This window comes from Trifolium pratense, linkage group LG4 (assembly GCF_020283565.1).
Source record: "Trifolium pratense cultivar HEN17-A07 linkage group LG4, ARS_RC_1.1, whole genome shotgun sequence".
Classification (NCBI taxonomy): Eukaryota; Viridiplantae; Streptophyta; class Magnoliopsida; order Fabales; family Fabaceae; genus Trifolium; species Trifolium pratense.
In genome coordinates this window covers 26,746,751-26,761,987 of record NC_060062.1, presented here as the reverse complement: position 1 = coordinate 26,761,987, position 15,237 = coordinate 26,746,751, and the positions used below count along the sequence as shown (strand labels likewise).

At 34.4% G+C, this 15,237-nt stretch overlaps 1 protein-coding gene and 1 long non-coding RNA gene across 14 annotated transcripts; one reads left to right on the top strand and one right to left on the bottom strand.

Annotated features, from left to right (window-relative positions):
- Nucleotides 1-7,275: 7,275 nt before the first annotated feature.
- Nucleotides 7,276-8,501, bottom strand: LOC123921179. The gene is made up of 2 exons (XM_045973609.1): nt 8,165-8,501; nt 7,276-7,957 (listed from the first exon to the last, which is right to left on the bottom strand). Exons 1-2 carry the CDS (start codon nt 8,287-8,289, stop codon nt 7,480-7,482), a joined length of 603 nt encoding a protein of 200 aa, XP_045829565.1. The 5' UTR covers nt 8,290-8,501; the 3' UTR covers nt 7,276-7,479.
- Nucleotides 8,502-8,602: 101 nt separating this feature from the next.
- LOC123921180 lies at nt 8,603-14,536 on the top strand. 13 transcript variants are annotated; one of them, XR_006813981.1, is made up of 13 exons: nt 8,605-9,158; nt 9,677-9,754; nt 9,894-10,005; nt 10,133-10,191; nt 10,817-10,954; nt 11,516-11,558; nt 11,693-11,809; nt 12,037-12,099; nt 12,236-12,318; nt 12,787-12,833; nt 13,426-13,506; nt 13,609-13,727; nt 14,048-14,536. It is a non-coding gene; the product is annotated as an uncharacterized LOC123921180 (long non-coding RNA). The 13 variants fall into 13 exon arrangements; XR_006813974.1 differs by having other exon boundaries at nt 8,607-9,158; nt 10,817-10,965; nt 12,043-12,099; nt 13,586-13,727; XR_006813973.1 differs by having other exon boundaries at nt 8,610-9,158; nt 9,937-10,005; nt 10,817-10,965; nt 13,586-13,727.
- The last annotated feature ends 701 nt before the right edge of the window (nt 14,537-15,237 follow it).

The window sequence follows — 15,237 nt, the reverse complement described above, 5'->3', positions numbered from 1 at the left end:
AAACTAGGTTTACCCAAACTATTGTCATCAAAAAAACTTCTAATTTCTGATGGAATGTCAAACCAAATGGTAAACCTATCAAGATTCAGCCCAATGTTTGCTAATCCATCAGCACATTGATTTCCTTCCCTATAAACATGTGAAACCACAAAATTCATATTTCTAGTTAGTAAGTTACAATTCATCCACTTGTTACTTAGTTCCCAAGGCACTAATTCGGATGACTTAAAGGCCATAACCACAAGAGTTGAGTCTGTCTCTAGCCAAAGGTTCTTCCAATTCCTACTATTGGCTATTTCAATAGCTGTCATGGCTCCACAAAGTTCAGCCATAAAAGCGGACTTTAGGCCTATATTCTCAGCAAAACAACATAAAGATTCTGCCTTGTGGTTTCTAAAAATACCGCCACAAGAAGATTTATGGTTGTTGAATGCACCATCTGTGTTACATTTTACCCAATGCTCTAATGGAGGTTGCCAAATAACCTCTTTGATGACTAGGGGATTTGGAGGATGTAACTTGACATTGAAACACTTAAGAATCATAAAATCTCTCATAGAAGAGGAGGAAACACAACTAGAAATGTTACCTGCAAGGGAAGTGCTAGATATGATCCATGTTACTGCAGACTTCCAATGAGTAACTTTGTTGTTGAAACGAGCATTATTTCTAGCAAACCAGATGACATTCAAAAGGTTAATTAGAGCAGCTTTGATTGTGATTTTACATTGAGGTGACCAACCATTGTCACATAAATGCCAAATATCATCCATGGATTGAAATTGTAAAGTTAAGTTCAGAATAGTAGTTAATTAGCAGTTTAGCACCATAAATTACGAGCAAACTTGCATTCAAAGAAAATGTGGAAAGTAGTCTCAGAGTGGTCATGACAGAGAGAGCACATAGAAGGCATACTGCAACCTTTTTCCATTAATTTTTCATCCGTGGGGACTTTATCATGCATCAATCTCCAAACTAAGAGAGATTTTGATGGAGGAATATCTTTACACCAAATAGATTTTGCCCAGTGTTTTGAAGTGCAACGCCTTCTTTTGAATTCATAAGCTTGTTTCATGAATATTTGTCCTGAGGGAGATTCATTCCAGCAAAGTTGATCAGGAGTAATTTCAACTGGAAGAATGATGTGCTGCACCATGGACCTGAGATTTGGGAACAAAAGATTCAAAACTGAAGGAATATGCCATTGTTGATTGAGAATATGTTGGATATGCCTTGAAATCTCAGTTACAAGAAGTCAGAAAAATCTTTGTTGAATCTTTTTGCATCTTTGATGTTTTGAAGATTTTTTGGGAAAAAAATATATTTTCTTGGAAGATACTTTGACTTGGATTTGTTTTATTTTAAAACAGATTTGTTACTAATTTTTTGGCATATTATTTTTCTATAAATAGGGAGTGCTTTATTCATAGAAAAATTGAGAGAGAGAGAGAGAGAGAGAAAGGAAGCAACAATGTAGGGTTTTCAATTAGGATTTGCCGCCGACACAAGGCTAGGGTTTTAGAGAGAAACAAGAGGGGTTGTCTCTTGGTATAACTCTAGGGTTGAGCAAAGGGGATTGATTACACCTTGGAAAACACTTATCAAATTGAGTCTCTTGGCCACGGGAAGAGATTCGGGTTTTGGGTAGAATTAGGATTAATTCTTGTAACCCAATTGGGAATTTCTTTGTAGCGTTACTCTTTGATATAGTGGAACGGAGGGGCTGCTCTCTCCCCCAGACTAGGTCATTATTGGACCGAACTGGGTAAACAAATATTGTGTTCTTTCTTCTCCTTTATCTTTTATCGGTTATTATTATTATTGCTTATTCCGCTTAATTGTTGGTTGTCGTTCTATTGCTCCACACATCAAGTTATTCATTGGTGTGATTTTAAGACGAATTCACAACAATTGGCGCCCACCGTGGGGCAATCGGAACAATTTGAAGTGAGCACCATGGGTTCTAAGTGGGATATCGAGGGACTTTCCAAAAGCAATTTGGAATTGTGGAAAGTGAAGATGGAAGCAATTTTAATGTTCGGGATGATGGGTAAAACATGGAGTGTTGTTACCCGGTGCCTCGAAGATAAAAAGTTAATGGAGATGGTGAAGAAGACGGTCGGCCTGGAGAGGCGGTGGTAATAATACTCGGGTTACTTCTGAAACAACAACTTTATTATGAGGATGCGGAGATGCTAGTGGAAGTTGGGAACCGGTGGAGTGTTGGGTCATGAACTTTGAATGCTCCTATCACGTGTGGTCAAAGAATGAATACTTTGAGGCTCTAGATCTAGTTGAAGGTGGAGTTGTTCATCTTGAAGACGGAAAGCTTGAAGTTCAAGGTATGGGTTTAGTTTGTCTTACGAAGTTTGACAATCGTGAGTTTCTTTACACGATGTGAGGTATGTTTCTGAACTTAGATGCAAAGATAGTTGGTCATGCATCTATAACTAGCGGTGATTCTCATAATGTGGTTGAGTTGTGGGACTTCGGGTGGACCTGTTAGTGACATGAGTTTAGTTGGACTAGTGAACAAGGTTTACTAGGTGTTGAACTGAACTGGAATTGTTGGAGACTAACAATAGCTTGAAGTATGTTTCAGAGGAGTTAAAGAGGTCTTGCGTGTTACAAGGTGGAGATCATGGTGGGTATACTTTGGTGGAAACTCAGTTTGAGGTGGAGTCTTCCAATAGTGGTAGACAGTCAACATTAGCTCTTGGCTATCTAATCGGAGATAGGGAGGAGAATGGTATTGTTGAACCAAAGGGGGATGACCATGAAGACCTTGTGAGTTATGTTTCAATTGTGGCTGAAGAAGTGCAAGACCTTGAGAGGATCTTCAGGGAGGCAATTGAAAGCAACAGATGATCAGACTTGGTAACTTGTGAGACTGCTGGAGGTAGTTGGATACAAGGAGAGTTTGATGTTGCAGCTTGTGGAACCGCCTAAAATTCCAAGGTTGGTTTGGAGCCAAGCAAAACTTCGAGAGTACGGAAGGCATTCCGGGGTCGAAGAGTGGTGAAGGCTTGTAGGGCTATCGCAAAATCCCATGGATAGTCGGAGGCAAGCGATTCTTCAGGAGGACGGAAAAGGCACAATCCGGGGGCTGAAGAGGGATGGTGGAGCTTGTTGAGCTATCTAAAATTCCGATGATAGTTAGGAGCAAGCGTTTCTTCAGGGAGGTACGGACTTGACCAGTTCGGAGTCTGAAGAGGGTGCGGTGAATCTTGTGGGGCTACCTAAAATCCTATGGTAGTGGGATGCAAGATCTTCATGAGAGCGGAAGGCATTCCGAGGATGAAGAGGGAGGTACAATCCGGTGATCTTGATAGAAGATTCAAGATGGAGAGAGCAGCACGGTGGTTGATGGGATCACCATCGATTTAAAGGCAAGGTGGAGAATTGTTGGATATGCCTTGAAATCTCAGTTACAAGAAGTCAGAAAAATCTTTGTTGAATCTTTTTGCATCTTTGATGTTTTGAAGATCTTTTGGGAAAAAAATATATTTTCTTGGAAGATACTTTGACTTGGATTTGTTTTATTTTAAAACAGATTTGTTACTAATTTTTTGGCATATTATTTTTCTATAAATAGGGAGTGCTTTATTCATAGAAAAATTGAGAGAGAGAGAGAGAGAAAGGAAGCAACAATGTAGGGTTTTCAATTAGGATTTGCCGCCGACACAAGGCTAGGGTTTTAGAGAGAAACAAGAGGGGTTGTCTCTTGGTATAACTCTAGGGTTGAGCAAAGGGGATTGATTACACCTTGGAAAACACTTATCAAATTGAGTCTCTTGGCCACGGGAAGAGATTCGGGTTTTGGGTAGAATTAGGATTAATTCTTGTAACCCAATTGGGAATTTCTTTGTAGCGTTACTCTTTGATATAGTGGAACGGAGGGGCTGCTCTCTCCCCCAGACTAGGTCATTATTGGACCGAACTGGGTAAACAAATATTGTGTTCTTTCTTCTCCTTTATCTTTTATCGGTTATTATTATTATTGCTTATTCCGCTTAATTGTTGGTTGTCGTTCTATTGCTCCACACATCAAGTTATTCATTGGTGTGATTTTAAGACGAATTCACAACAGAATAATTTCACTAACATTTTGAGGAAGCCAAGTAACAACATTATGTTGGATATTAAGAGATTGAGCCAAAGGGATTCCACACCAAGCATCATACCACAAGTTGATCTGCTGACCGGAGCCTACTTTCCAACATGAGTTATCTTTAATTGTTGACAATTCTGCCTTGATGCTACTCCAAAGGGAAGAGTATATATGATGGTTAATTGCATGATGGCCTCTAATAACTCTGCTCCTTAGAATAACTGCCCAATCTTCATTAGAATTTAGGAGCGCCCAACAAAGCTTTAAATTGGTGGCTTCATTAATGCTGATCAATGATCTCAAACCAAGCCCACCTTCATCAGGTGGAAGACAAACCCTTTTCCATGAAACTGTAACAAGCTTTTTCTGATTAATGTCTCCACTCCATATAAAATTCCTAGTCCATGTTTCAATAGATTTAAGGATAGAAACAGGCCAAGAGTAAACAGAAATGCTATAAACCAGCATGCTTTGAATCATTGATTTAACTAATTGGACCCTTCCTGCAATTGACAAGAGTGAAGCTTTCCAAGCTGAGAGTTTAGACTTAATTCTGTCTGCAATTGGATAGAAGTATCTGGCTTTTGGCTTACCCTTAAAGATAGGGACACCAAGATAAATAAAAGGCAAAGAACCAATATTGAAGCCAATTAAATTCGCAATGTGAGCAAGTCTGACTTGGGATATACCACCAGAGTAAAGAGTAGACTTAGAGACATTAATAATTTGACCTGAGCAATTAGCATATTCTGTGAATAGATTTTTAAAAGCTTGAATACAAGATAACTTACCTCTGCAAAATACCATAATGTCATCAGCATATAAACAGTGTGATGGAATATAAGTGTTTCTTGAGCTTTTAATGAGATCAACCTTTCCATCAATCACAAGCTTAGATATTCCTCTACTCAAAACTTCCTCAGCCAGACAAAAGAAGAGTGGAGATAATGGATCTCCTTGTCTGACACCTCTCCTACACTTGAAATAGCCATGTTGAGCACCATTGATGGAGATTGAGACGTGTGCAGAATTTAAAATTGCTTCTATCCAACTGCAGAACTTGTTATTGAAGCCAAATTGCTTTAAAACTTTAAGAAGAAAAGACCAGTTAAGAGTATCAAAAGCTTTGGAAATATCAATCTTCATTGCTAAGTTACCACCAAATGATTTTTTATGAAGAAGATTGATGGCCTCATAAGTTAAACCAATGCAATCTTTAATATTTCTGCCATGGATGAACCCTCTTTGTTCTTTGGAAATAATAGATGGCAAAATTTGTGCAAGTCTATCGGCCAAGACTTTAGAAATAATTTTGAACTTGAAATTTGCCAATGCAATAGGCCTAAATTGGTCAATTGTATCAGCACTTTCATTTTTGGGAATAAGAATCATGGTGTTTGAATTGAAATTAGGAAGTATCCATCCAGAAGAGAAGAATTGCAGCACTGCACTGACAACATCATTTTGAATAATATCCCAATAAGTTTGATAAAAAAATGCTCCAAAGCCATCTGGTCCAGGAGCTCCATCTTTATTGAGATCAAAAACTGCAGTTTTTATTTCCTCTTTAGAAGGTAACATTGTTAACAAATTGTTGACATTGTCACAGACTAGAGAAGGAATAACATCTTCCACAAGCAAAGACTCCTGCATAATAGTGTTAGTACAAAAAAGAGATTTAAAGTAATTCACCGCATGATCAGCTAACTGTGTTGGATCTGTTATGACTTCATTTCCATTTTTGAGAGATGATATTAATTTGGATGCATGTTTGACTTTTGCTAGCCTATGAAAATAAGCTGTATTTCTATCTCCCTCCAAGTACCATTTAGAGCTTGATTTTTCTTTCCAAAAGAGTTCATGTCTGTCCAGAGCCTTATCCAAGTTACACTGAGCTTCTTTTTCCAGCTGCATCATGTGATCAGAATGCCCATTTGATTGGATTTGCAATTGAATATCATGCAACTGGTTCTCAGCCACCTTCACATGATCATGTATGTTACCAAAAGATTCCTTATTCCACACTTTAAGTTTTTCCTTGAGTCTTTTCAATTTAGTATTCAAAATATACATAGGACAACCGACTACAGGCACATTCCAACTATTAGCTATGACAACTTTGCAAGTTTCATGAGTGGACCACATACTAAGAAATTTGAAAGAAGGCATAAACTTGTGAATGTTCCTTTGAAAATCCAATAACAAAGGATAATGATCTGACTTGTTTCTCACTAGAGTGATGCAGCTAATGGAAGTGCAAACATCAAGCCAATCATGGTTGCAAATTGATCTATCTAATCTCCTCTCTGTGTGTCTTGCGCCAGGCCTACCATTTGACCATGTAAAGAATGCTCCAGTTGTTGGTAAATGCACAAGCAAGTTGCTGTCAGTCCAGCTTAATAAACTTTTGTCCAATCTTTGTGTACATAGAGAGTTGGTCGATTGTCGGGACTATTTACTGATGATTTTGGTACGGAAATTCATCGTCGCGTTCTTTTGATTGATCCAAATAAAAATCAATTTGAAGTGTTAGTAAAAAAAATAGATAAAATAAAATTTACTAATATCATATTCGATTTTGAGTACGAATTAAGTTGATTTATCTTTTTCCCAATATGTTTCAAATTAATATAAATGTCAGATTCTTCGATAATGAAGCTAAGTAGTTTATGCAACTCAAAATCCTCCCATGAGATTTACAATACAAAAAAAAAAGTTATGTTTCAACATCAATTTTTTTCCATGGTCAATTATATGTTGTCATTTCCAGAGTTATTTTAAATAATGAGTTAAAAATATTGCCAGCCAATGTTAATGAAGAAGATACCAAAGTAACTTCAAATGTGATGTATAAATAAGTTTTTTTAAATGTATAAACTAATATTTGATATCACATTTAGATAAATTCTATTATAACTATTATTATTATTATTATTTTGAAAAAATATTGTAACTATTATTTTGATAATACCTATTGTTTTAATTTTAAATTTACGACTTATATAAATAATTTTTGGACGTTATAGTATAAAACAGTGCATCGCACAGGTAAGCGACTAGTTGAGTACTTAATAAACAAATCAAATTCTAATATTCCTCGCTGCACGTTAAAATGACATTCGGCAAGAAAAAGAAGGGAAAGACAAATTCAAAGCACTTGTATGTGTTATGAATCTAAACATTTTTAGCTCCTTCATTCATTCACTTTTGTTCTGTACATGTATCAGGACAAAACTTTAAAATAAAAATAAAAATAAAAAATATAAATAAAAAAAGATGACCCTTTTTTTCATTTTTGTATGATTCATTCATCTATCACAAAAACCATTCATCTCTATTCTCTAATAATTTTTTATTTTATTTTTATTTTAACTTGAAACTTCATCCAAAAGCTTATACCTTCTCACCTTATTCCTGGAAACTTGTTTGGTACCACCAATACTATTACTACTTTTTATAATATCTTCGGATCTAGTTCTTCTCAATTTCTCTTCCAAAGCACCATTTGTGATGATTCTTTTACGAGTTGAAACTAAAATTGGAGGAGATGTTGATGCTAATGGTGATTTTTTTTCAGATGGTAAATTTTGTTTCTTCATTGGTTTCGGAAGTTGAAGATGATAAACACGACCGCCGCCACTGCCACCACCACTTCCTTTAATCATTCCCTTATTTTCAATACAATTTTTTATTTTCTTGTTCTTTCCTTCGTCTTTGGTACTCATCATGTTTTTCTTATAAGAAGAAGAAGAAGAAGAATTTGAAGAGTTTGGTGAATTCTCAGGACTCAAGCACCAGTTACATGTTCCAAAAAACTCTGTTTTTGGGTACAGATTACTACAGTACCTGCAAAAAAATCATGGAATGAATTATTGAAAGAAAAATCCAAAGAACATGCACATCCCAATAACCAAAAATTGAAATATAATGATATTAAAGAAGTCTGTCAAAATTAAAATAAAATTAAAGATATAAATTATTTTAATATAGATCACTTATAGTAAAATAAAAATTTATGGGTTATTTTTTCTATTTTCTAAGAAGATACTGTACCTGTGTTGAGATCTGAATTGGCAGATTTTACATTGAAAAAGTTGATCAGAGAAACCAAGATCACCGCACATGCAACACTCTGTCTTTGGTTGTTGTTCTCCAGAGTTTGTTCCTTTGCTTGTCATGTTTTTTCATTCAGAGAGATATAGAAATAGAGTGGTTGAGAATTGAAGAATTTAAATGTTTGTTAATTGAAGATTGATGAAGAGATAGTAGAGACTAATTATTTATGGCCACAAACAAAAAAGGTGAAGAGACCCACAAAAGACTAGACCGAGTTAAACAACTTTCATACAGACTTTGAATTTCCGTGGCACCGTGTTTGTTAAGTTTGTTGTAAATATACACGAAATTCAGGGTTGCTGAGATAAAGGGTAATCAATTAATCTTATCTTATCTTATCTTATCTTATCTTATTCTTATTATACTAAAAGCAAGGTTGTTTTGGAAGCCCTAATTCTATGGTGATTTGAAACCCTAATTTTTTGTCCAATTGTCACTTGACATCTTTGTGTATTAGCCAATAAAATGTTGACAACTCTAGGTTTGCATCCCTAATTCCCTTCTCCCTTGGTAACCCTAATTCCTGGCAAACCACATGTTGAGAAGTGAGAACTAGAAACTTACACATGGATAGCTACATGGAACACATGCATTGGGCCCAATAAAATATATATTTCTTTTTTCCCAAATTTTTTTCATTTATCAAGTGTTTTTCTCTCTCTTCTCTCTTTTCTCTCTCCCGTACTCTCTCTTTTCTCACCATCCTCACTCACACTCTCATCTCTCTTTACCCTCAACTATTATTCATCTCTCTTCTCTCTTTTTTCCCAAATCAATCGCTCGTGAGAGTGATTTTTTGCCGAGTGAAAGAAGATTTGCCGGCGGGAGAGAAGTTCCGGCGAGGAGGAGGAGTTCCGGCCGAGAGAATTCTTGTGGCGGTGACACGGCGGTGCTTGGCGACGGCGGCGACGATTTCTCATTCTTTCCTCTGGTTAGATCCCTTACTTTCTATACTCTATTTATTTTATTTTATTTTTTTGTGTTGCTTTTTTTTTTGTTAGGATGGATGAAGATTGGAGGTGGTGGTGATGTGTGGTAGTTATGGTGGATGGTGATAGTGATGATTTTTTTAGGTTTTTTCTGTTCTTCCCCTATCAATTTTATGCTCTGCAAAAAACCCCAACATTGAACTTAAATACGGTGGATGGTGATAGTGATGATTTTTTCACTCTTTAATGATGTTTGTTTTATTGATTGAAAATGGTGGTTTGGTTTGGGAATGATTTGTTTTGATTAATTTGTGTGTTGAAGAAGGTTGGTGTTTGAATTTGGAAATATTGATGTGTTTTTGTGGCTTAATGGCAAGCTCCCCTCTCTGTTTTGGTTCTGCCTAGCTTCCTTTTTTTTCTCTACTCTCCTCCTCTTCCTCAGTTTTTTTGCTTCCAATTTATATACTTAATTGATGAATCTTGCATTGTTTTATTTTTACTTTTTTCATTTTTGTTTTAGGTTACACCATTTTCTTAAACTCACAATGAAGTAAAGTTCTAGATGGATTTGAATTTCAGTAGAAAGACCACTAATTGGGTGAGAAGAAATTTAGTATAACATTTTTTTTTATTTATTTGATCGAAAGGGATTTTTACAAAGACATGACTATAATATAATTGTTAATGGTATTTCATGCAATGATTTGGTTAATCTTTTTCCACTTATTTTGTCGTAGATAGAACCGTCCTCCGGTTCTATCTACGACAAACAATTTTCAGGCATCATGTTGTTCAAGCAATGGATCCGTTGAAATCACTCAAGAAAGGATCAAATCGTTAGATCTAGAGGTTAGAAAAATTGAATTTGAAGAATTGTTACTACTACAATTGTCATGCTTTTTCTCTCATTATTATTCATGATTTCATTCTAATTTTTATTAAATTTATTGTAACGCATTAAACTTTCTATTTACAGGTGGAGAGAGCACAAGTTGAAACGTCGACGTGTAATTACCGTGAAGAAAAAATACGGAGGTTAGTTTTTGAAATTGCTGATTTATATTTTTCATGCATAAAGTCCATGTATATGATTTAGTGCAGAACTGATTCTTCAATTGAATTTACAATTTTTAAAAAATTTGAAAAGTTAAGTACTATATGTATTACTATATGTTAATGTTAATTTTGTCTTGATTCATGGAATGTGGATTAATCTTTTTTGCCCTTAGAGTTTAGCATATGATTTTGTGTAAGGTTTTTCAATTGACTTTTCAAATTTGGTTGTTTGAGTTGTGAAGTTAAGTGGCACGTGTAATATATGTTGATGTTAAGCTTCCACATACTCTTTTGCTGGGTTTTTTAGTTTTAGTTTTGTTTTCAGTGAAGCATTACAGATTTGGATTTTAAATGTGTATTTTAAGATCAAACAGATCATGTTGCAACTGCATACTTTGAATGTGCTTGACTGAGTTGAAACATGAGCAATCCTATCTTTAGATCGGACAGCCTGAGATACATGACTGGCAAATTCAGGATTTTCCAGCTGTAACAAATCAGAAGCATATTTTTTCTAGAATATAGGTTTAAATTGGGTCTGCTTTTTATGATTTGGTAGTCACAGTTATTAATTGACATCATTGGTTTGTATTCATATAAACAGATGGGAATAAGCGCAGATGATTCTTCAGTTGCTGGTCTTGGTGGTTGTCCATATGCTAAGGGGGCTTCGGGAAATGTAGCTACCGAAGATGTTGTGTACATGCTTAATGCTCCCCTCTGGTTCCTTGGGTTATCACTGGTAGTTAACGAGTAATTTTTCCTTCGTAATTTTTTTGCACAAATTGTTAATTAATGAGTAACCGCGGGAAACTTGAAACAGTTGATTATTGATGAGGGAATAGAACAATTTATATACATTTCTATTAAAAATCCACTAGAGGAGTAGTGGCAGTTGCCCTCACAAACTATAACTTATATCCACCACTGGTTAACAGATTCAGTGATGACAATAGACCACAGCTCATAGACGGGTATTCTTAAATATCTTGGTTAATTACAATTATGATCTACTGAAGTTTGGGTGGAGAATCGATTACTAGTGCTTTGTGGGCTTGTATTGTTGAATAATTGGTCTTTTGCTACTGGCAAGCCTGTGTTGCCTCTGTAAGGATTGCTACTGCCGAGCAGAAACATCATGGCGGTCTTTTGAGTTTGATAGGAAAATATGAGGCTGTTATTAATAATTTATACCCTTCTGTTTTGCCTTGTGTGGAAATACTGATATCTGAAATTGTCTTTTTCAAACTAATTTGTTTGTATCAACTAACAAGGCTTTGCAAAATATTTTGCCATCATTTAGGTATATCCAAACATGAGAGCGGCATTCATGGATATCATTTGAGGTAAGGCTCTTATATGTCATGTTTCAGCTCTATTATGTTTCCTATTTGCCTCTTTGACCTGGTATCACTTGCTTGGACAATATTGATTTTGAGTTTGCATACTTACATCATGCATTTTTAATTTGCTTGGACAGTTTGCACTCTGATTGGTTCATGCTTCAAATCTTTGCATCAGCACTATCCAGGCATCAAGTGGCATGATTGTAGATGCAAATGCAACGCAAGATGAACTGATATCTACTCCTACTACTGTAAGTCTATATTAACTCTTAACAATATTCCACTTTATTCTTTGATCAAATCTTTATTATTTTACTACTTTTTGTGTAAATTTTACAGTTTTAATTAATTCTCCTTTTACAAGTTTGATTTATTGCCTCATTGAATTGCACTTTCACGACTCTTTTTTTTTTGGGTTACAAATGTGTATTTTATATTTAGCCAGCCGGCACCTAAAACTAATAAGCATCAATGGCAGGTACAGTTCATCACCAAATGGTTTTGGAGGAGTATCTGCGCATTTTGATGTTCCTTTGTTCAGGTAAACAATGTGGATTCATGTGCTCTTTTCTCTTTTACTTTGGAGTTTGAGTGGTATTTCTTGATTTCTATCAATTTTGTATGTTTGCTCATTTCCTACACTTTTAATGGTGTCAAATTTTGTTCTACGGATGCAGTGACGAACACACAGTCAGTTTCAAGGCCACGATGACTTTTTATACTTTATCTCCATGTTCTCTACAGCAGATCATCCCAACAAGTGAGTTTAATTGTTATCCAATTTCTCCATTTTCTTTCTTCTTTTTCTTCCGGTGTTTTTCTTCCTAATTTTGCTTGTATCATTGTTGCTTTTCATCTTTAGAGGGTAATATAAAAGTTCAACTTCAGGAAAAAAAAAAAGAAAAAGGATTAATCCGAAGTCCCTTACTGCACATTAAATATTGTAGTCTCTTACTTTAAATTCATGCCTTAAATTTGTTAAATGATCACATGGTCTATCTTAAGAATTAACATTTCCGAATTCCAATAACCAGGGACTATGAGTGAACCTCCAATTCCCTGTTTTAAATTGTGTTTTTATTTTAACAAAAGGATGCATCTAACACTTGATAGTGGAAAATGTATTTCCAATAGAATGAAAAGGATAGATATGGATTGTAAAATTTGAAATTTCTAGATTATTTGATGATTTATTTTCTAATATTTGCTGAGATTGTGTTTTTTGCAGATAAAGGATGGATTAGCCTGAAAGTTTTAATCATCTGTGTTATAAGAGTTAGTTTCTCTTCTTCTATCTCTCACATTATGATCCTTAATTCCATGTGTTAACAATGAAAGTTAAAAGTGGTTTTTCCATGATGTAGCTATTGGGGGTTTGTTTTGTTGGTTTGGGAGATTAGGGATCTTCCAATTAGAAACACACTAATTAAGCAACTAAACCCCTTCTTATTTTTTTTTGTAAGCAACTTTTTATTCATTTTTTACTTGTGCATATAAATTTGGAACTCATGTTGGCGAATCATAATTGCTACTTTTTAGGGGAGGAAGGATAGGTATGTATGGTTACTACTATTTTATAGGGATGACTACATCATCATTGATACTTTTTAGGAAGTCTTGAGCATCCAATCCTATATTTTTGAATAACTCCTTCACTAATACACACATATTTTCTCATTGATCAAATGCACCACTCTTCTAATTTTCTTTTCTATTCATCTCCTCTTAAATAAATAAAGGGTTAGAAGAAGATAATTTTGACATGTTGAGTGTTGAAGTAATTGACTTTTTCTTAACGGAAAATTGATTGGTATTTGATTATATTTTATCTGCTTATGGTTTTTTTTTTTTTGCACTTAAATTGCAGAGTATTATAGTATGGGGAAATATTGGTGGTGTTTGATATAGGTTACCTGATTATGCCTTTTTTCCTTTTGAAATGCTAGAGGTAAAAAGATTCTAACTTCTGCATTAATTTTTTCTGATTATGTCTCTTTGTGATATTTCAATTAATTGATTTTCTTTAGTTTTGTTTGGTCGGTGGAATGAGATTTTTATTGAGCATGGCTTAAGTGGTGGGGATTGAAACATAGATGAAAAACTTCTATATACACCATGCATGTTCTCATTTAAACTAATGAGGTGAAAAGTACAAGCAATACTAATGAGGTAAATTTTTTGTCACATAGCAGCAACGTGGTTCTATTTGTAACATTTGAACATCATAATTGTCTTGGCAAAATTAGCACTTTTATTGTGTGAATTATATTATTTTTTCTGATTTATATTGAAATTTATTTTTTAACAATTAAGATTATTTTTTCTACTTGATTGCTTGCTTTTTAGATGTTAGTTATTCTTGATTTGATTATCCATTTGATTTTCTCCATGACTATGGATAAACTATGTTCAATATAACTATATGCTGGTAACATTCAATGTAGTTATCTTTTTATCTCAGATATGATGAATTTCCAAATTTTATGCAGGGAACTTTAGATTGTAGGATATGATAGAAGATTATCAATTTGGTTTTGGGCCTTCGATCTATATGTCCTAAAGAGGGAGGGACCTGGAGTTTGAAGTTATCAACCAAATTAATGGAAAAAAGGAGCTATGATTATTTTTGAATTATTGTTTAGAGGAAGAGAGAAATGGATTGAGTCTATGTATTGATGTTTTTCTTTAAAGTATATCCTAATGCACTCTTGCATCCTTATTGTGCATTGAAACTTTTTTTTCTTCATATTGTCATGATAATGATAATTTATGTGGTTGTTTTTGTAAATTGAATTTGGCTTCATATGATATAATGAGATTGACCTAGAAAATCTTATACATTGAAGGTTGATGAGAGGAAAGGAAGGTAGAAATAATTCTCATATGTTGAAGAATACTATTTTGGAACTTGCTATCATGTCCTTCACAAAATTCTTCTATCATCACTAAAATTTCTCCTACCTATATTTTGAATAGCACTCCTATGTCTCATAGCACTTCTATCTATTCTCAAATAGTAGTAATCTTCTTTCTATAAATGTCATGGGTCATAGAAAGTTCCATTATAAAATTCGGTGTGATGATTCTCTTGAAGTGAGCATATGATCAATTATGTTTAACCCACTTAATTAAGATTAAATTATATGATGCTTTTAATTTAAAACATCCTATATTTGCAATGATATATTATGCTTAACCCACTTAATTGACAGCATTCATGATTGAAATAAATTTGGTGTTCCGCCAAATGAACCAATTTGATTAATTTTTATATGCTTATGACTAACTTCATTTGGCTCATAGCATCCATGATTGACAACAACCATGATTGTTATGTATAGGACGTTCTTTCAAACCCGTGCATCGCACGGGGCGGTGACTAGTTGATAATAATGAGGTATTCTTTTATGGTACAAACCCAAATTAATTTTATCCAGGCACACATACATAAATCTAAAAAAATAAAAGAAAAATAATTAAGTCACATCAATCAATATCATTTTAACTATTTCTCTTTAATTTTTTGCTTCTTTATGTAAGTGTGCCTAACAATATATATTTATCCTTGTGCCTAGAGAAGTATTTCTCTATAATAATAGAGTCTTTGATAGGGACATTCTTTATTTTTTTGCACAAGCTAGCTACTAGCCTTTTTTATAAATAAATTTTAAATTAAAAG

What these genes read in the sequence shown, in the direction of transcription:
- LOC123921179 (XM_045973609.1), bottom strand. Translation starts at nt 8,289, where the DNA reads ATGACAAGCAAAGGAACAAACTCTGGAGAACAACAACCAAAGACAGAG. An exon ending in CAATTCAGATCTCAACACAG is followed by an intron (nt 7,958 to 8,164) that starts GTACAGTATCTT and finishes ATTTTTTTGCAG; the next exon opens with GTACTGTAGTAATCTGTACC.